Source organism: Euleptes europaea, chromosome 5, assembly GCF_029931775.1.
Source record: "Euleptes europaea isolate rEulEur1 chromosome 5, rEulEur1.hap1, whole genome shotgun sequence".
Lineage (NCBI taxonomy): Eukaryota > Metazoa > Chordata > Lepidosauria > Squamata > Sphaerodactylidae > Euleptes > Euleptes europaea.
In genome coordinates, this window is record NC_079316.1 from 68,013,303 (window position 1) to 68,035,484 (window position 22,182).

General features: G+C 41.6%; 1 protein-coding gene across 5 annotated transcripts in view; it reads right to left on the reverse strand.

The window, feature by feature from the left end:
• Positions 1–22,182, reverse strand: part of FGFR2 (fibroblast growth factor receptor 2) — a 165,066-nt gene that overhangs the window by 101,195 nt on the left and 41,689 nt on the right. For all 5 annotated transcript variants that reach the window (XM_056850348.1, XM_056850349.1, XM_056850350.1 and 2 more), the window contains exon 2: positions 19,086–19,346. In XM_056850348.1, the coding sequence (XP_056706326.1) occupies positions 19,086–19,260 (175 nt within the window). In that variant the 5' untranslated portion in view covers positions 19,261–19,346. The remainder of the gene's footprint in view (positions 1–19,085; positions 19,347–22,182) is intronic.

Genomic DNA, 22,182 nt, shown 5'->3' on the forward strand with positions numbered 1-22,182 from the left:
TGGCACGGGATTTAACACAAAATTATGACTAGTCTCTTTTCCTGGCAGATGTGCATTGAAGAAAAGATAGTCAGTACGTCAGAACACACCCAAAGTTCACAGAAAGACTGGTCAACCATCAAGATAGTCTGAAACCTATTTGCATATGAATGAGAAAAGGACTATGCTTTTCCAAGGGCAATGGCCATGATCCAAGTTGTGCATTACAGCAAGTAAGCCATCTTGGTTACTGGTGCTGGCCAAGGTACTAGACACCTTTCCTTCAGAAAAAAGAGAAACTTGACTTTCAAGTTAAACCTGCCACTAATTACTTAAGAGTGGGCTAGAACATTACAAAGAGGCAGGAAAGCAGTAGAAGGAGTAGTCCCTTCCTCTTATTTCCTCAGTCGATCTAAAACATTCCAAGACAGGCCTATCAAAATGTGATCAAAAGCATTTGATAAGATGTATGTCTATAATGGCTTGCCAAGCTATGAGGAGACTAAATTCTCCTTCTTTCCTAGATTTCTGATTAAGTATTTTAAAATTTATTTTACAAAATTTATACTCCACCTTTCTGTTCTCAAAAGGACAACCATAGTGGCTAACAAATTTAAAACATATATAATCAAATTACATCTTAAAAACCATTAAAACCAACAAAAACGCATCATTAAAAGTTTTAAAACACTTATAACCAGAGCTAAATTATATACAGAAATATAAAAACACCAATTACAATATGGACAGGAACAAGAGATCATGGGAAACTTCAAACAAAACAAAAAAGTCTTCACTTGGTGGTGGGAGATAGCAACAGAAGGAGACAGATGAGTATCCCTGGGGAGAGAGTTCCAGAGCTTTGGTGCCACAACTGAGAAGTCTCCTGGGTTCCCTCCCTCCTAATCTCAGAAGGCTTTGGAAGATGGCCAAGGTACATTCATGATGGAGTCCTTCAGATACTTTGGTCCCAAACCATATATGGCTTTAAAGGTTAACACCAGCACCTTGAATTGTGTATGGAAACAGATTGGGTGCCACTGTAGATGGGCTGGATGAATATGATTCCTTCGACCTACATACATGCCTTGACAGGAAATTGGAGACAACCTACTTACTAAGTAGTTGGATATACACTGTAGTAAGTTGATGCTTCTAAAATGGCCATCTGGATTCACTAACAGTTCACACAATCCAGTATAAAAAGGAAAAGAAGAATCACAATACAATTCAGTTCTACTATCTCAATTCATTGCATTCCCTATCAATAGGAGGAGTTCAAAGTCCTTTCCCACAACAAACACCATTAAAAATCGGACATTTGGAGATGGGGGTATATAGTAATGAGAAGCTGATTCCACTGCCAACAGTATGCAGTGTTATCCCTATGTGAAAACTTAAACAACATGAATAAAAAGTAGCACCACAGACACAAGCCTACTTTCTGGATCAAAAACCTATTTAAGCCATTTGTTTCAGAAATAAAGTTAATCTTATGGCCAAAAAGTATTTATTTCTGTCAGAAAAGTAGCTACTGTTGGCCAAAGAAAGGTTTATCAAGATGTGGTGGGACTTTCCAATGAATGTCAATAACGCTGGAAAGGTTAGCAGAAGTTTAAAAAAATGAGGCCATCTCTTGGTTTCAGTATTATGCAAATTTAAACATTCTGAGTAACAAGTCTTGGGAATTAGGACTGCCAACTGGATTAGGAAATTCTTGGAGATTTGGTGGTGGAACCTGTGGAGAGTGGGGTTTGAGGAGCGTAGGGACCTCAACGGAGTATAATGCCATAGAGCCCACCCTCCAGAATAGCCATTTCCCCCGGGGAAACTGATTTTTGATGTCCGGAGATCAGTTGTAATTCCAGGAGCTGTCCAAGTCCCACCCAGAGGCTGACAACTCTAATCACAACTGACAAAACTGATGTTGTGAACGAGCAAGACAGATCTTTCTACAAACTTCAAAGGGCCCTATGTTAGCAGGAAAATGTGAAATAAAAAAAATTGGGGGGTCTGAAAAACCAAAAATTATAAAAGGAGAGCCTGTAGCTATAAACTAATGATTATCTTAGTGGCTGTTTCTAGGCAACCACAGTATTCCAGGCTGGGTTTCTGTGAGTAAAAAGAGATGAAAATGAAGTTTTTGGTTTTTTGTAACACTTTCACTACTACTGAATATCAGCACCTTTTGGGGGGCTGTCCCAAGTCCTAAGGGGAGAACTGGTGGAAATCAGTGAAAACGTATATATGAGTACTGGCTCACTGCTTTTTGTTTTGTTTTTCCAAAAACACTGCTGGCAGACATGGGATACTTAAAAAAGATCAGGAAAGAGAGGGCAGCCCTGGGGTTAGGTATAGGTTTATATACACCCATGCTAACTCCAAGTTTACAGACAAATATGATAATTTAAAGAAATGGAAATAGTGTAAAGCTGCTAAAATTCGTACAACTGCCTTGTGATATCTTGGATGACCATTTGGTTTTCCACAGCAATCTCAAAGAGATTTGCCCCTTGTATGCTAGAAATCATGAAGAGGCACCCACTATAATATGCCAAAGAAACCACTAGTCTAGACCATATAGGAACATTTTACCACCATCAATTTTTAGATGTTACTTGATAATGAGGTCACTGTTCACAACTATATCATCTGCCAACTGAATTGAACAAAAAAACATACTGTGGCCGGCTTTAACTGTATGTATGCATGTGCATACACGCACATACCCCAAGTGTCTTCATTAAGCTCTAGCATAACCCAGAAAGAGAAGCCACTCCAGCTAACACATGTCTGTGCACAGACATGCACTGCCCAGAGCAGTCATATGCACTGAAGTTGCTCAGGAGTTCTTTAATGTGCTATCGGTGGCTTTTCTCAACCCCATTCCCCAATGTGGTACCCCATGTTTCAGGAAAGTGAGCAAGGCCATTAGGCAGTGGGGCCTGTGGTTGGCAGATGGTTCCCACCTTGAAAGCTGGAGAGACAGGTGAGCTGCAAGACTCCCTGAACTCTGGGCCCCTTGCTAGGGATGGAAGTAACAAACCCATCTTCTATAACAACTCCCTCCCCTTCTCTGCAATGCTTAGGTTTCAATACTATGCACACTTAGCTGAGAGTAATTCCCAATGAACAAAGTGGAACTGACTTTTGAATAAGCATGCATAGGATGACTTTTTTGTCTTCATGAGTCTTGGGTTAAGGGTCTTAAAACATGTTGGGTTCTCAAGCAATCCAGCTCTATCCCAGGTGACGAACAGAAAAGGGAAAGGTGCTTTAGAAATTGGTATGATTGCATTCATAATAAGGGCCCAAAACAAAGTTGACAAAGGTTGAACAGGAGTGAGGAAAGAGAATCCTATGTGTTCCATTGTACTCTGGTAATTCAAAAGTTTACAGTTACATATTTAATGTTAATAGGTATATTTTTAATATTGTTTGTGAGTTTGCTGGTGTGCAGGATTCACCACTCTTTTGGTTGATGCTAGTTTCAAATAGAGAGCCAACATGGTGCAATGGTTAAAGTGTTGGACTTGGGAAACCCAGATTCGAATCCCCACTCTGCCATGGAAACTTGCTGGGTGACCTTGGGCCAGTCACACACTCTCAGCCTCGACCTTGGCTAGTATTTGGATGGGAGACCTTCAAGGAATACCAGGGGCATGACGTGGAGGCAGGCAATGGCAAACCACCTCTGAATGTCTGCTGCTTTGAAAACTCTATGGGGTCGCCATAAATCAACTGTGACTTTGCAATAAAAAAAGTTTCAAATATGGCCCTCCATAAGCCACCGACCAAATACCACTGGCCCAGAGAATCCCTGTTTGTGGTGCCACTGCAGGATGAGTAATGGAGAGAAGTACTACTCTCCCCATGAGCCATCAGTGGTAGTGGCAGCATCATTATGGTTAGGCTTGCCAAGCTTGCTTCCTGGCATACCTTGCCTTTGCCCAACAGTACCTTTGACCATAGCACTTAATGCAGTGGCCATTTGGGGAAGCACACCAACATTGGACCGATGCACTGTATTACTTCCAAAACCAGAAGTGATGCCATTGGATGCTCTAGGACAGAGGTGTCAAAGATACGGCCCACGGGTCCGATATGGCCCGCCAAGGGCTTTTCTCTGGCCTGCGGAGCTGAGGCAGCCGGCCCCCGCTCCCCCTCCCTTTCTGGACTTCCCAGGACCGCAGTGGCCTCAGGAGCCCAGCCATCCACACTCCCCTTTCTCTAGGATTTCCAGAAAGCTCTATGGCTTTACCATAGAGGCTTTGCAAACCCTAGAGCATCCCATGACATCACTTCTGTTTTTTGTTGGAAGTGATGCCAGAACACCAGGGTAAGGCTGGAGCACCAGACCTCTCCCCCAAAATGTTCCTGGCAATCCTAATTATGATCCAAGCAATCCATCTTTCATTAACGCCATCACCACAGCCATCACTACAGTTCCCAGTAGCCATGGCACTGCCGGTGGTGAACTGTGGCAGCCATACTAGAGTACCTACTTTTATTTAATGTCTGAGAGGCAGCAAGGGAAGTGCCAGAGAAGCAGGCACATCAGATGCTAATCTGGCAAATCCCTTGCTGCTGCTATGCAGAGATCTCTCCGAACAGAAAGAAGACAAACATGGGGGCGGGAAGAAGCGACATCATGGCAAGAAAAGAAAAAGGCACACACGCACACACATTCATATGGTGTATCCGTGAACGCTTTGCTAGTTAAAATAATAACAACCAGGGATAATTTTTGTTCTGTATGTGGCATATGATTCAGCAAAAAGGTTTCACTACATAAAAATGCAAACCTAAAAACCATTTTGTGGAGACTTTCTGTATAACTATCAACTTTTCCAGCTGTGCTGATGAATATTCAGTAAGCGCATCGTAAACATCCTTTTGGATGATATGAGTCCGCTCCTGCCAAGGACAGCCCCACAAAACACAGCAAATGTTTTCAAATTTGGGGGGGGGGACTTCAACAGAAGAACAATAAAAAGGAAAGGAATTTGGTACTTTTTGAATGCTTGACAAAATACCAAAATCATATGCTGGAAATGTTAATTATACTCAAGCAGGAAAGTGTGACAAATTCAAGAGTGTTGTTTGAGCAGAGGGGAAAAGAGCCTGGGAACAAAACTATTTCACTACTTGTATTTTAAGGCTGGCATCTAAGCTGAGAGTGAATTTTACACCATTTTATAGTTAGGTCTCTTCAATCTGAAAGCACAAACATAAAATTGTAAATGCTGCTCTGTTATTAATCATATTTTTAAAAGCACATTGAGATTCTGCATGAGGGCAGCTTCACTCTGACTGGCAAACTTTGGAGATTCAATTCTATTTGCATTTTCAGAAGGGAAAGATAATGTGGATCAGCAAGCATATAAAACAGGTTGAAGTTACACTACATCCCCTCACCACACTACACCAGTGAAAATTGGCCCCTTTGTGTCGGAGGGCATCCCTTTCCTGGTCAGACATGGTGTTCTGGTATGGGTGAGTGGTAGGGTTGGCAGGTCCCCGATAAGCAAAGGAAAAGTCATCTCCCACACCATACTGGTTGGCTTTTAAGTTATTCATCATGAGCACACCATACTGGTTGGCTTTTAAGTTATTCATCATGAGCAGCTGGATCTAGTTTGTCTTTAGTTGGTTGAAAGGCTGGTTACCGGTAATTTGAAGTGGGAAATGTAGCTGAAGCAGTCTACAAACCATGAAGTATCTTAAGTTAATGTGGTATTAATTAGTGGCCTATTATTTTAATAGTAAGGAATCAAAGCTTCTTTCAGACAAGAGAGTAGGTGAATCAGCTACCCAGTTAAGAAAATAAGTTTAATAATTAATTAATTTTGGTCCATGGTCACAGAATCATAGAGTTGGAAGGGGCCATATAGACCATCTAGTCCATTTTGGTCACAAAAGCAGTCTTCCAGAACAAAACAGAAATCAGGAGACAATCTTTAGCATTTTCATAAACAGCAATTTCTCATCAGATATCTATAGATCTAATAGCAATGTATCTCATCTGTGGATACCAAAATTCACGGACTGGGACCACACCAAGGCTAAACAGATTCTTCTAGGGTACTCCCCAAGTATGCAGAAAAATCTGAAAATTAAAAAAACAACAAGGGGTTTAAATTCCCCCGAATTAAAAAAAAAAAACCCTGGTGGTCCCTTCCAACTCTATGATTCTATGAAAAAAGCATTGTTGGTGCAAGAGCAGACAACACACTTCCTTTTGAACTGTTGTCGGCCACCACCACTGGGATCCATTCCAGGTCCAGCCGTGGTGGTGGCGGATGCCCGGAATAACTCCAGGCCCAGCCGCAGCAGACGCCTAAAGCAGCTTCGGGACTGGCCATGGTGGTGGCAGATGCCTTGTGCACCTCCAAGCCCCGTCGCCATGGTGGAGATGGGGGGAAGCTGGGGCTGCTATGGGGGGGATGAGATTTCCCGAGTCTTGTGGGCCTCCTACTTGTTTTATTCTATTAAAAATACATAAATTACGCACATATTTTCTTTATAAACCTATTTCCAAATAAAACATTTGTTTTAAGCAAATATTATTATATCTTTGAAATTTAATGAAGTAGTAAAAAGGAAGGAGGTGGAAATATTTCTTATGAAGCTGGAAAACTGGGTCTAGAAAATATTAAGACTGAAGCAATTTAACCGTTTGTTGCCTCATCTGTTACATAACCATAATGTTATTTAGAGTTGTGGTGGTGTTAGCATTTTCATGCTAAATTCAACTTTCCGGGAACTGTAATTTCACCTAAACCAGTCTACTACAAACAAGCAATTATGGGTTTAGAATTGAAACAAAGCTTCATCCAGAATTGACAAAGGCACCTAACTTCTTGAATTCAACATAACATTTGAATCCAAGATTTAAACTGTCCAAAATTTAAAAATCTGGGCTTAGATGCAGAAGTTTCCAGTGACCACCTACTTCCTTATGAACCTAGCTGACCACTGTTGTCATCTTTGGAGGCCCTGATTCAGGCACCCTCTCCTTCTGAGATAAGCGGGTGATGAGCCAGGAGATGACCTTCTCAGTCGTAGCACCAAAACTCTGGAACTATCTCCCCAGGGAGTCATCTGTCCCCTTCTGTTGCCATCTTCTGCCAGCAGGTAATAATTTTTTTGTTTCATTTACAGAGCAATCCTGAAGGGAGGGGATGAACCAGGTCAGGAACCAGTGTGACCCCTGACTTGCAGGGGCTAAACCGGCACAGACACCAGTGCAGGGCCCTTACACCAGAGCCTGAGAGTGGAACAGCAATGCCATGCTTGGGTACCAGCGCTGCCCCCATGGCAGCATTTCCCCAGCGCAAAGGCTCACACCAACATCAAACAGGACAATCCTGGGGGCAGAACTGACTTGAGTCAGTTACTAAAATCCCTTTTGCTCTGGGAACGCCACCTTTAGCCAGAGTAAACTTGCACCAGCAAAATGGCAGGCATAGCCCCGTGAAACTCTACGGAGGAGTTGCATAAGGTTTTTTAAAAATTACATTTTAAATTTGTATTTTCGGGACGGCAAGCCACTCAGGAAGCGGCACGACTGCGCCGTCCCTGGGACCAACCCAAATAACCCCTGCTCAGGATTGCGCTATAAGTGTTCCTTCAATCCTATCTCCTTCCTGACCTTTGTATTAATTTCCTTAAATTTTGTAATTTTTGTTTTTATGTCTTTGCATGTTTTTAGCTCTGGCTTTAATTGCTTTAATGATGTTTTGCTGTTGTAGAGGTTGGTTTTAATGGTTCTAAAATGTGGCTTTATTATGCATGTTTTAATTTGTTAGCCACTTGGGTGGCCCTTGAGAGGCCAGAAAAGAGGGATATAAGTTTTGTAAAATAAAAAATAAAATAAATATACACATCATTCTACCAAATCATGAAAATGAGCCTAAAAGTGTCAGTATTTGCAGAAAATGTATAATTTTAAGTTCTGAAATTTCAAATCTACCTTATTATTACTGGTCTCCCCAACCCTTTCTCCTTCTCTTGTCATTTGTGGGGGCGGGGGGTTCCTGCTATCCAGTTCACAGCAATTACTACTTTCTTAATGCCATCTTGTTTTAAATTGCCATGTTTGTTGTGTTTTAATATTGATATTTTAATGTTTATGATCCTGTTGGTTTTAAAGGTTGTAACCCGCTCTGAGCCCAGTTTGACTGGGAACGAGGGTGGGCTATAAATGCAAATATTAATATAAATAAATAAACTAATTTTGAATAATACTCTACAATGCCAATTACTAGCAATTCCACACAGGACACTTCATAATTTGCCTTTATATATATCTGTTGAATATCATAAGAACATAAGAAAGGCCCTGCTGGATATCCACCAGTTTACTATCGCCAGAGAAAGATCACTTTCAGTCACAGTCCATGAACATTTGATTGTTTCAGTTTAGTTTACTGTGAAAACAACCATTCCTCTAATTATGATTAATTTTAACCCAGACCTGAGCTTGAATTGTCCCTTGGAAAGCTTGTAGGTAAAGGCTTTGAAAGGGGTAATCCATAATTGCACTATTCAGAAACCTAGAACCAGACTGTAAGAATATCAGTAGAAAAAGGGAGAAGTTTAACACCAAGGAGAGGCAAATTAACCATCCCAGTAGGTTTCTCATCAGACATTGTGGGTGAGAGAAGGTCAAGAATGAGCTTGCTATTTATCAAATGTATGTCTAAACTAATTATTCAGTTCAACAATGTTGCCTTTCAACCTGAGTGTGCGGTCAAACCTCCCATCATTAAGGGTTAACTTCATCGGGATTCACTCTATGGCCGGAATGTGGTTTGAGTTGAAAAGCATTTCTTGATACACAACACATATTACAAATGAGGGCTTTCAAAAGCGTGGAACATTAACCATAGATGGTCCAGTTGTCACCGTTACATGGAAGAGTCACCACATCATAATTTCCATGCCTAGGCTAAAGATTTCTTAGAATACAGCCTCATGTACTCTGATCAGTATTTCTCACATCCTAGAAAATTTGTCATTTTCTAAAATGCATGTATAGAAGAAATCTTTCACAGGATAAAGTGACAGGATGCTGAATAATGAACTTTCAATCCACTTCCAATGCATTTTAGCAATTGTTTGCAAGCAGATTGCGTTGGTTCACACAATAAAATTCCGTTGCAAAGTGCACAGAAAGTGGATTGAAAAATACATGATTCGGTGTGTGTGAAAGTGCCCCGTGTAACTCCATGGTATCTAGTACATGTTAAAAAATGAATGACAAAACGTAGGTTCAGTTTACACTGTACAACTTTTCTGGACACAAGGCATGTGTACCAATAAGTACCACGTAAGTGCGATACACTTCACAAATGCACTGTGTTCTCTTTATGTACAATATTTGGCTATATTGCAAACAGAGGGGATTGGGAAAATCCCGCAAATCTAGATAAAGCAACTAAAAACGATGGTACCTATGAACCTCAAACAGTTTCCAGTGCTACAAATATTTTCATGTTTTCAATTATACCAGATCGGTCAATTTTTTACTATGAAGGAAATGATTTTAAGAACTCCCAAAACTCAGGTTTTAGTAAATAAAAGCTGCAGGAGGCACTAAAACATTATAAATCAGAAATTACATAAATGGAATCTGTTGTTCATTTTATGTAATCTCATGCTTTTTGCAATGGGGCATTTCCCCCCTTTTCCGTGTGTGCGTGTGTAAAATGCTTTTATTTTCTCCACGGCAGCTGGGAAGCCTCTGAGGAAAGCCTGCGCTGCTCTCAGCCACCATGGATCTACTCCCTTCTCAGGAATGAGCTGTTAGTCTTTGTGAACACTGTAAACCACCTCTATCCATGGCTCTGGTTTAGAAACTTGGTTTAAAACAGTTAACAAAGACAGCTGCCTTCTGTAAATTCGAAGAAACTTTTATTCAAATCCTGTACAATGTATCTATTTGAGCAATGCGCCAGATTTTGCACCATGTACTACACTTCCTTCTCAGTAGGGGGTAAAAATCTGGATAGAAAAAACGTATACAGTTCCTTCATATTAGCTGATTCTCTGGAACAACCTGGACTACCTGGTCAAACTAATGAGATGACCACAGAAAACAAGAATATGCAATAAGAAATAACGTAATACCTAACACTGCACTAAGGAAGGGAGCTACTTTTGCACCCTGATAATATCGCATCACTTATCTGAACTGTTTCCTAAGGGCAAGATACATATTTCAGCTTTGCAAATCAGTCCCCATCAATTACTAGCCAACAACTTTTACTGGCCTAGGCATACGTCTTTAAGTAACTTGGAAAAAGACGGAAACTGAACTACCGATCAGAAGGCTCCAGTTCAAATTTTATATCTGTTATGAACTAAACTCACTAGATGGCCTTAGGTGAGAGGGGTGCATTTATTTCCAAATAAATTTTAAAAACTAAAAGAAAAAAAAAAAGCCCAGTTGAGTTCATTTGTTTGAACAATGAAAACAGAGTAAAAATTATCAATGGACAACAGCCATTTAATTGTTCACTATTATTCTTCCCTTTTTTCCCTCATTTTTGCCATAAGAACGGTTCGTTTTTATTATATCCATTATTATTCATGCTAGCTTTTGAAACTGTTGAAAACACTGCCTCTCCCTCCCTCCCTTTTCTCCCCGTCTCTTAACAGCAATTTCTGCGCTACTGCTGTAGGACAGCTCCAGCCACCAGCAGTGGTGGCTGGTCAGTGGGTGGAAGTTTCTTCTCTACTCCACCTTTTTTCCCTGTACTTTGGACCCCGTTTTTGCAGTCTCAGAGGAGTGATGCTGCAACGCACTCTACGACTACATTTCTCCAGGTGCTCCAAAAGCACAATAAGGAGGCGGAAAGAAGGGAGGGAGGAGAAAGATCCTCCACGGACTTGTCAGCTAGATGGTGATCAACTTCTGCAGCCAGCCTGGAGTCTTCCTGGCAACAGAAGGAGCAGCCATCTGACACAGTCCAGCAAGTATTATCGGAGGGTGGAGGGTGGAGGAGAAGTGGGCATCCTTCCCGATGGGAGTGGAAACGAATGTAATAATGAAAACCAACACAAACTCAACAAGCTTGCTCTTGTTTAGCCAATCTGCAATAAAGGTTAAAACAATACTCACCTACAAGAGTTGATGGCAGCACTGCAATACAAGTGAAGGGCTTTGAACATTCTGAAATGTGGAATCGGTTATTATTGAAAGAGCAACCTTTTTGTTACGACTCCAAGCGAGGTCCTCCAGGAGATTCTGACCAGCTCTTCCAATCAACCAGGCAAGGGACCGTTAAAAGGGCTGATTAGCTCAAACCTAAGAAATTAGGTTTCTAGTATTCTAATAGTCTGAAGGGCCCACAAAAGCGGTTTGTGAGCTACATGAAGCCTTTTCACAACAGGTCATCAAGATCTGTAAATGATGTATGTAGTGCTTTAAAACAGATTGCACTTACTTAATCTGCACTGCAGCATGCGCCTGGCAACCAAGCTGATATTCCAAGATGCCATTGTGCAAACAAGTTTTTAGTATTGATATAACAAAATAACAGAAGCTGTCCTCATGACTGGGGTCTTATAATTAAAAGACAATCTTTGGACAACTCAAAATTGCTCCCATTAATATTGTCGAAGGCTTTCACGGTCAGAGTTCGTTGGTTCTTGTAAGTTATCCGGGCTGTGTAACCGTGGTCTTGGTATTTTCTTTCCTGACGTTTCGCCAGCAGCTGTGGCAGGCATCTTCAGAGGAGTAACACTGAAGGACAGTATCTCTCAGTGTCAAGTGTGTAGGAAGAGTGATATATAGTCAGAAAGGGGTTGGGTTGAGCTGAATCATTGTCCTGCAAAAAAGTATAAAAGGTAATGTGCTAATCATTGTCCTGTAAGTATCAAGAGAATGTGCTAATGAGGGTGTGGTATGTTAATATGGAACCACTGTATCCTGAAGTGATCTGTTAATGTGTGAAATCCAAAGCTAATCTGCATGACTAACAAAGACTACAGTCAACAACAGCCATGCAGATTAGCTTTGGATTTCACACATTAACAGATCACTTCAGGATACAATGGTTCCATATTAACATACCACACCCTCATTAGCACATTCTCTTGATACTTACAGGACAATGATTAGCACATTACCTTTGATACTTTTTTGCAGAACAATGATTCAGCTCAACCCAACCCCTTTCTGACTATATATTACTCTTCCTACACACTTGACACTGAGAGACACCATCCTTCAGTGTTACTCCTCTGAAGATGCCTGCTGGCGCAACGTCAGGAAAGAAAATACCAAGACCACGGTTACACAGCCCGGATAACATACAAGAACCAATGCTCCCATTAAAATTAAAGCTACACTATAATTAGGCATAGTGGATTTGGAAATATATTTGTTGGACCAACTGACAAGTAATATCTGCACAAAGTACATATTCAGTCACATATTCTATGTGCTAAGCTTTCTGAAGTTTAGGAAGAGGTGCTTCAGAGGAGAGAGAGAACCTTAAATGTCTCCTTCACAGTTCTTCTACCCGTTCCCATGTTTACACTCTAAAACAAATGGATTTCCTTCCAAGTTGAAACCCATGGATGAAATCCTGGTCCCACTTAACTTTACAGGATTTCTGCTTTTGATTTAGCAGAGTGCCACTCTATAACCTCTGCTACACTGCAATGTTTGGTGATTGATTGTTGTGATATGTTTTGGACCTCATAAACATTCTGTGAAGTAAAGTGGGCACCCTCCTACATGCAATAAAATCATAAATGTGAAAAAGTACTTCATTATTATAAGTGGTAGCTGACTAATTATTTTAATTTATTAATCATCTGAAAGCAAAGGGTAATTAAACTGTATTAAGATTCTTCAATACCCAAGTAAAGTTCAACTAAATAATGTACATAAATTATTTGCATGAAAGTGGAACCTGTGTGTGTGTGTGTGTGTGTGTGTGTGTGTGTGTAAAGTGCCATCAAGTCGCAGCCGACTTATGGCGACCCCTTATGGGGTTTTCAAGGCAAGAGACTAACAGAGGTGGTTTGCCAGTGCCTTCCTCTAAGTGGAACCTACAAAGACTCATTTTCCCTTCCCTCACTATTTCCTCTTTCCCTTCCCTGAAAGCCCCCACTGCCTCTCTCCTTTTCTTGCTGCCTTCTCTCCTTCCCACCAAACCTCAAACCTACCTTCATCTGACCCTTTGTCTTCAACTCCCCCTTCCTCCCCCCAGCAGCTTAGGAAAACTATGGCACACTTGTGTGGTGCCAGCCAGTGGGCCAGGCCCACTTGTATGGTAGGGAAACATCAAGAATGCCACTTTCCCTCTCCCCACATTATTTCCCCTTTCCCTCCTTCTGGCAACCCCAATATCCTCTCCTCTTTCCATGCCTCATTCTCACCTCAGTCATTCAACAACCTGTCTTTTATCTGCTTCCCATCTTCACCTTCATTTATTTACCTCATTTATACGCTGCCTTTTCCACAGTAGGGATGAAAGCAGCTTACATTATTCTCCTCTCCTCCTTTTTATCCTTACAACCACCCTGTGTGGTAGGTTAGGCTGAAAGTATGTGACTGGTCCCAAATCATCCAGTGAGCTTCCACAGCGAGATGGGGATTCGAACATGGGTCTCCCAGACCCTACTCTGAAGCTCTAACTGCTACACCACACTGGCTTTCATAGGGTGGCTGCTGTTGAACAGCAGCAAGCTGCCAGGCCTATTTGAGTCATGCAACTTGGGTGGTATCAAGTCACCCAGAGGTTGCTTCCAGGCTTAGTCTTGCCAACTTCCAGGTGGGACCTACAGATTTTCCAGGATTACAACTGAACTCCAGACGACAGAGATCTGCCCCTCTAGAGAAAATGGATGCTTTGGAGGGTGGGCTCTATGGCATTATATTCAACTGACGCCTCTCCCCCCCACCAAATCCTGCCCTTCTCAGTCTCTACCCCAAAATCTCCAGGAATTTCCCAAACTGGAGCTGGCAATCCTAGTCAGGCCTGGTCCCAATAAAACCTCCCTCAAAGGCCAAATTAGGCTTGGGAGGCCCTGTCCCCTCCCCTGCCTTTTACTAAGAGAACCAAGCTTGGAATATTGTGGTAGCCTAGCAACAGCAACTGTGGGAATCTGTTGCTTAAAGCTACAGTCGCCCCTTTTATCATTTTCTGGTTTTTTAAACCCACAATGTGTTTGTTTGTTGTTTAGATTTCACATTTTTCTGCAAATCTGGGGCCCTTTTCTGGTTTGTGGAATGATCTGTTTTGCCCAGAACTCCAATCACTGGATTTAAGTGTCCAAAGATTTGCCAACTTCACTATTAGAATATAAGATAACTCTGCTTAGGACTGCATTGCTATTGTATGAACTGTCATTTTACCTTTCATTTTTGCTGAAATACAAATGCAACAAGATGCTGCTATATACCTTTCCCCCACCTTACTAATGTCACATGAAATCCATCTGTCTTTTCTCCCTCCTGTCCTTTTTTCATCCTTGGATGCTGCTGTGAAATGTACAGAGTTGCCATTTTCAGAAATAGACCCATATTTCTTCTAGCATTCACTTGTGCTCTGGGACCTTTTAGATAATAGAATCTGAGTTGTTAGTGCAGACTTTTACACTCCCAAGCTTTAACCTATGAAGAATCCCTGTTGTTAATACATAAGGTAAGAACAGCACTCTGGAATCCGACACATTCCAAACTAACAAACAAGCAGCATATAAATGCCCCCTCCCTTTATTTTTACAAACTAAAGCAAGTATTTTCTCTGATTGAGTCAACTGAAGATGGACAATAGTATCATTATGTTTCGTGTGTGTATACAATTTAACCCAATGTAAAGGACTCTAAAGATTGATTCTAAGCCTTTGGAAAAGCTCAATTTTTGTATATAAATGAGGAAGCCAAAAATATCAATTATACATTCCAATAACCCGAGGAGAGGCTGGGGGAAAACAAGCCATATTATACTATGATACGCAGAGGCCAAATCCCTAAACAAAGCATCTGGGAGAGGACACGTTTCACGAACATTAAATTGACAAGATTGTTTTGACAGTTCCATTAATATAAATATGTTAGCTCATTGTGTTACAAAATAACAGCAACTATAGGAAGAATGCACCAACCCCCTTACTGCGAGGCGCAGAGGCTGACAGGAGAAAGCAGGGGGCCCAGCATTCTATACGGCATAATAAAATAATTCTTACATCCAATAAATACACTGTAATCAAAAATATCTTCCTAAAATTCCATAAATACTGCAATTGGAGGAAAGTGGGAACTGTGACATCCCTAAATCAATAAGGTTAAGTCAGCATATAAGCTCAAAATTATTATGGCTCTTAGAAACCCTTGTTTGTACAAAGCACATTAGCAACAAAAAGCATTGTCATTTTATATTTTCTTTGGAAGGACAAGCATACAGATTTTCTTTGGATTTCTGCACCACCCCCAATAGTAAACACGCCATGGGATTTTTCTGTCACTTTTAAACAAGGGAAGCTTGCTAAAAAGCAGGAACCAAAAAGAAAAAGGAAGAACATTTTCTGCAAAAGCCCTATTCAACGCCAAGATGGTGGACTCATGTGTCTGACTGAACAGCCCCACTGAAGGTTGCCCTCACCTCCGTCATGTGGGGTCAGCTAGTTAAGTGGAACCCAAGAGAAGCCTCTCTCTGCGTACTCAAGGGATATGAGCAAAAGTTCCCAAATTCTTGGATGCACCTCTCAGTAGTACCAGCAAATCCTTGCATCCCTTGTGCTTTCTCCACAGGAGCCATAGTAGCAATTCTATTTGAGGTTTGCAGGCTTGGCATTCCAGTACAATTTCATGATTTCATAAGCATGAATTTTGGAAGGAGAAGAAGCAGATGTTTTTGGAGGAATGCGATCTAATCTCCAGAAGCAGAAGGAGAGGTAAGGAAATTCCTATTACATTGCTATCTATGAGTCCTTTATATTTCTACCCTACTCTTCCTCCAGGGCAGCATGTACGGTTGTCTCCCTTTATCCTTAAAACAACGCTGTAAGCTAGGCTGTGTTGAGAAACAGTGACTGGCCAAAGGTCATCCATTGAGCTTCATGACAAAGAGGAGATTTGAATACAGGTCTTCCTGGTCCTAGTACAACGCTTTGAGCCCTCAACCAGGCTGGTCAAAACACTGCTTCATCACTAAACAACACAGAAGTCATATTATTTTGTCAAATTAACATACATCAAAATTAAATATATAGCCATTTTGACTTGTGCACTCTTGTTCAACCAATTACAGCCAAAATTAACACACACGTGTGACTAATGAGGATTTTTATTTCAAACAAAAGAAACCATTACAATTTTTAAAAAAACACAATTGATTGTGGAAAAGACCAAGAGTCCAGCAGCACCTTAAAGACTAACAAAATTTCTGGCACGGTATGAGCTTTCATGAGTTACAGCTCACAGCTCTTTTCTACGGCTACTAAGATGGCAACCCATCATGATCTATCGCAATTGATTGTACTCTTGATGCAAAACAGATCCGTTAGTAAAGCCTATTTGTGAAATTCAGGACTTTGGGCAGTAGATTGATAGTTTGGGCATAATTCAATAGATGGTTATTAAAAGCTATGTTTTAGAATTCTTTGCGCCTCAAGAATAGGAGTAACCTCTAGCTTGAGAAACAGATGCCCCAATAGTCTTTATCAGCATTACTGATATTTTATTTAATCATAAGCAAACAAGCAAGAAATAGCTCCCTGGTTCAAAGCATAAATCAAATAAAATATTTGTGGGCTTAAGTTGTCAAACAACTAATTAAGCCGTCCATCTTGCAAAGGTATACACGCCTCTTTAACCAAGCATGTGAGTAAGCTTAATTCGAATTGGAATTGTGTAATCGTGGTTCTGAAAGCGATTACACTCAGAAATCTTTGTAAATATCAATCTTTGGTATTGTATCCACAACCAGTGTTCCTTAGTGACAAAGAATTGTGACTGTGTGGCATTCTAAAGACTAACACAATTATTACAGCATATGCTTTTGTGAGTCACAGCCCACTTGAGCTCCAGCCATAATAAATATTCTAGCATTTAAGGCAGGGATGGGGAACATCAAGCCCGTGGGCCGTTTACAGCCCCCTAGGCCATTTTCGGTGGCCCTCGGGAGCTCCAGGGCCCTGCCACAGAAACAGAGTGCAGCACGGCCCTCCCTCTTGCCGACTGTCAGCTGTTAATCGGCAAGAGTAGGGGGGAGGGAGAAAGACACTTCCCCCAAGGGAAGGCGAAGCGTTCCTGCATGCCAGGGCACAACAGTTTAAACCTCTCTCGCCACTGAGGGAGGGGGGACGAAGAGGAAAAAGACAGCCACTCCTGGCGGTGGAGCATGCGCATGGGAGCCGATCAGGTGGACGACTTTTGTGGACTGGGGGGTGGGGGGGTGGGAAGGCTGAAGCCCGGTCACATGGAGCCGGCTGTGTGTGAAGACTTTTCTCTCTTTTCTTCCTTTTTCTGTCACTCTCTCTCCTATTCTTTCTCTCCTTTTTTTCTGTTTCTTTCTTTCTCCCCCCCTTTCTCTATTTTTCTTTTTTTCCTCCTTTCCTTTTCTTTCTTTCCTTCTTTCTTTCCTTCTTTCCCTGCTTCCTTCCTTCCTTCTGTCTTTCTTTCCTTCATTCTTTCTGTCTTTCCTTCCCTGCAGATCAACCGCAGGCTGCAAGCTGCACCCCCCTGGCACCTTGGTTGCCTGGGCCCACCACTGGCTGCCCTCCCACCTGGGAGGAGGGGGAAGACCTGGGGGAGAAGAGGCACCCTCCAAGCCTTCTCTGCATAGCCTCACCTAGGGTTGCCAACCTCCAGGTGATGGCTGGAAATCTCCTGCTATTACAACTGACCTCCAGCCAATAGAGATCAGTTCCCCTGGAGAAAATGGCCACTTTGGCCATTGGGCTCTATGGCTATGCAGTCTTCCTCCCCAAACCCCACCCTCCTCAGGCTCCACCCCCAAAGCCTCCTGCCAGTGGTGAAGAGGACCTGGCAACCCCAGCTTCTCCCCCCACACACCCACCAGGAGATCTATGCCCAGTATGGCCCCCGAACAATGTTATAAATATGCAAATAGCCCTTGGCAGAAAAAAGGTTCCCCACCCCTGATTTAAGGCACCACAAGGCTCTGTTATTTTGGCTACAGAAAATTAGCATTGCTACCCCCTCTGAAACTGTCCTTGGTAGTTATTACATAGAGTCCATAACCATGTTTGGTAATAACATAAGAAGAGTTCTTCTGGATCAGACCATCTAATCCAGCAACCTGTTTCATACAGCAGCCAACTGGTTGGCCCTAAACAAACACCACAGAAGCCAAGGCCTTTGCCTGATGTTGCTTCCTAGCCCTGGGTATCAGAGGTTTATTGCCTCTGGACATAGAGGTTCCCTTTACTCACTGTGACCATCTATGCTTATGACCTCCACTTGCAGTGAATTCCACAATTTAATTACTTATTGAGTAAAGAAGTATTTCCTCTTATCTGTTCTGTACTTATTGCCTAGCAACTTCATTGGAGCCCCCAAGTTATGGGAGGGGGGAACACCCTATATCCCATTTCTCCAATCCATGCATAATTTTATAAATCTCTATCATTCTCTTTATGAACTACAAGACTCTTCAGCCTTTCCTCATAGGAAAGGTACTCCAACACATTGATGATCTTGGTTGCCTTCTTCTAGACTTTTGCCAGCAATATCATAGCAATTCAGTCAAAATACCATATTTACTTGAAAGGAAGAAGCCCCTGAATGTAAAATGACCCCCTTAATTTTTGTTGTGTTTAACATTTTACTGGCTATAACTGTAACTTGTATGCTAATATAAGATGACCCTCTCCATTTTTTCATAGCATACCTTGGGGGGGGGGACCTAATCTTGCATTTGAGTAAATGCCGTAACTGTATTTTGATGTGTCAACAGCTGTCAACCCTCTACTACCACTGTTAAAACAAAACCACTGGTAATAATGCACATTTCAACAAAAACATTTCCACTCATGGAACGCTGCTGACCACAAAACGCAGGCATCAAACGTTACCTTAAATGATCAAACCCATTTAAAACAGCAAAACCATGACTCACCTTCAGGTTCCGAAGTGGTGTCTTCACCGACTAAGTTGTAAGATGGTCGAGCCAATGAAAATCCAGCCATGGTGATCATCACCAGGCAAAAAAGGCAACATGAATCCCAGTTTACCATCTTCTTAGTGCAAGTCCTTGCTCCTTTTCCATGCCTCCATGTGGACTTTAATCCCATCTGAGCTCCTCTACACAAGCATGGACTGAAAGCAGAGCCTTAAGCCTTAACAAGTACTTGCTTATTCCCAGTAGCTGATGCTTCTCCTGAGGAGACAAGGAATAAAGGTTTTGTGAGTTAGGTGAATAGTTTTACTGCCGGTATTAAATTATTCTCAAACACAGTCCCCAAGTATTCTTAAGAACATAAGAAAAACCATGCTGGATCAGACCAAGGCCCATCAAGTCCTGCAGTCTGTTCATACAGTGGCCAACCAGGTGCCTCTGGGAAGTCCATAAACAAGACGACTACAGCAGCATCCTGCCAGGGTTCCACAGCACCTAATATAATGGGCATGCTTCTCTGATACTAGAGAGAATAGGTACGCATTTTGACTAGTAGCCATGGATAGCCCTATCCTCCAAGAACAAGTCCACTCCCCTCTTAAAGTCTTCCAAGTCGGCAGCCATTGCTATATCCTGGGGCAGGGAGTTCCACAATTTAGCTATTCTTCACTTTCCATCAGCATTCGCAGCTTAGGCAAGCCAAACTCTGTTTCACTTTTTATAGGGCCCAAGACAGGGTAGGTTCCCTGCAGTCATGAACTGAAATAGAGGTGATAGAAACAGTGTACTAGCCAAGAACTGGGATGTTTGCCAGCAAAAAAAAAAAGTTAAGAGAAGCACAAGACAGACCAGGAGGAAATTCATGTAGAAATGGCATTGTGTTTATCTTCTTTTTTTTTTTAAACAAGTGCTTTATTTTATCCACCATGATGGTAGATTGCACACAACTCCAATTTAGTGCACTTTCAAATCATTACCATGACTGAACAAATATCATTAAAGTAAATTTTATCATTGATTCCAATATGCAAGCCAATGTAGTCCTATCTACAGAAGGTGGAATCTTGGAGAGGAGAATTTCCTTGGATTCACTGAAGCAATTAGAAGTGCAGAAATGGCAAACCCGAAAACAGCCGTCCCTCAACTTTACTAATTATTTTATTTATTTATTTAGATGTGTATACCCTGCTTTTCTCCTTAATAGACACTGAAAGTAGTTTACAACATTGCTCTGCAGAGAGCAGAACACCCACTCTGTGACCAAAGTTAGGTCGAGACAGAATAACTGGCTCAAGGTCACCCATTGAATCTTCATGGTAGAGAGGGGATTTGAACCTGAGTCTCCACATCCCACAATGGCTTTCCAGATCTTAGAACTCAAACTTCAAGAAAGGCCATGCTATTTTGCATGTTTGAATCAGTCTACCATATGGCTCTCGGCAGGTCAGTTGGTTCCACTGAGGCTCAATCCACATTTGCAAAACAGAAACCATAATGACCAACTTCCCAGAACTGATGAGAAAAACAATAGCCAGATCTAAAACTGTAAAAGTACTTAGTGTTTTTACTTGAAATGTAAGTGACTGAAGTAACAGTGATAATTAACTACCTACTCAACATTCAAATGCCCACAAACAAGCATTTTTGGCTTCTTACTGAACTTTTTTTTCAAGGAAGTTATACAAGATATTCCAGTTTTTTTCTGAAAGCAAAAGTCAAACATTAGATTCTACCAAACAACTATCAACAATGCAGAACTCTAATCCTGAAACATTAATCAAGCATGAAATGATTCAGACTCCCCACCTCAGGTCCAAATAACCAGTCGAAATGTTAATAGAACACCAATTTTAACAAATAGAGAGATACAGCCGCTCTCAGTTTTAAAAAAGTGAGAATCTAAAGGCGATGAGAGATCACAGCGAGGTTAAATCATTGACAGTTCCTCTCCCCCAGACATCCACAAACATCTCCCGATAGGGTCGCCAACTTCCAGGCAATAGCTGGAGATCTCCTGCTATTACAACTGATCTCTAGCCGATAAACATCAGTTCACCTGGAGAAAAAGGCCACTTTGGTCATTGGACTCTATGGCATTGAAGTACCTCCTCTCCCCAAACCCCACCCTCCTCAGGCTCCGCCCCCAAAACCTCCCGCAAGTGGCGAAGAGGGACCTGGCAACCCTACCTCCAGGATACTATAATGGACATGAACAAGCCAATTTTCCCCTTCTCTTCTCAGTTTGCCTATTTTTTTTAATCTCTTGTAGATGCTTAACTGCCCTCAACATTCTGTGACTCCAGCCAGGCAATGAGTATACTCTGTCATCACTGGCAATTTTGGGTTTTTCCCCTTCATCTTCTAAATTTACAAAGTAATGTTTTTGTCTGCATACATGGAGAGCCACCCAAATATACAAAAATGCCTCCCCGCCTGACTTGCAAGCCGCCTTGTTTCATTGCCCTGCTAAGAAGCATTGGCTGTGAAAAGGAATGACAGACACAATTTGAAGATTTCCATTCTATGCATTCAGCTAGGACATACATCTATTTATACTATATGGTTTCATGCTTTTGGTTTTATGCATTTATTCCATGTTTTTTTCAGTTTTTTTAAAAAAAGACTGTATTTTTCCAAAAACGGGTTTTCTGACGAAACTGTCAACGCTAGCCATAGACGGTGAAAGGAAAATGCAGTGGTGCTAGCCTCGTGGCTAATAAGACAGAAGCAGCAACTACTAAGCACAAAGCAGTATTAATGGGAGTTGTCATGGCTTAGAAACAGACAGATATGTTTTTTCCCAGGCATCTCTTAGGCTTAAGAACTTGTGGATGCCAAACCACACGCTTAAGAGAGCCCTTTTAATCAGAGAAATCTATAGCACGTTTTAAGAAAATAACATACATGTATACATGTGCAAGCCCATCATGTCTCATTAGACAACCTAAAATATGCAAGACCCGGTTGGAGAAGTCAGGCATTGCCAACCATACTACAGGTGGAGTGACCAACAGTCAGACGAGAAGAAGGTAAAATTAGTCCCTGTACTTCCATTTATTTTCACATGCAGCCACAGACTCCATGCATGGCCATTTTC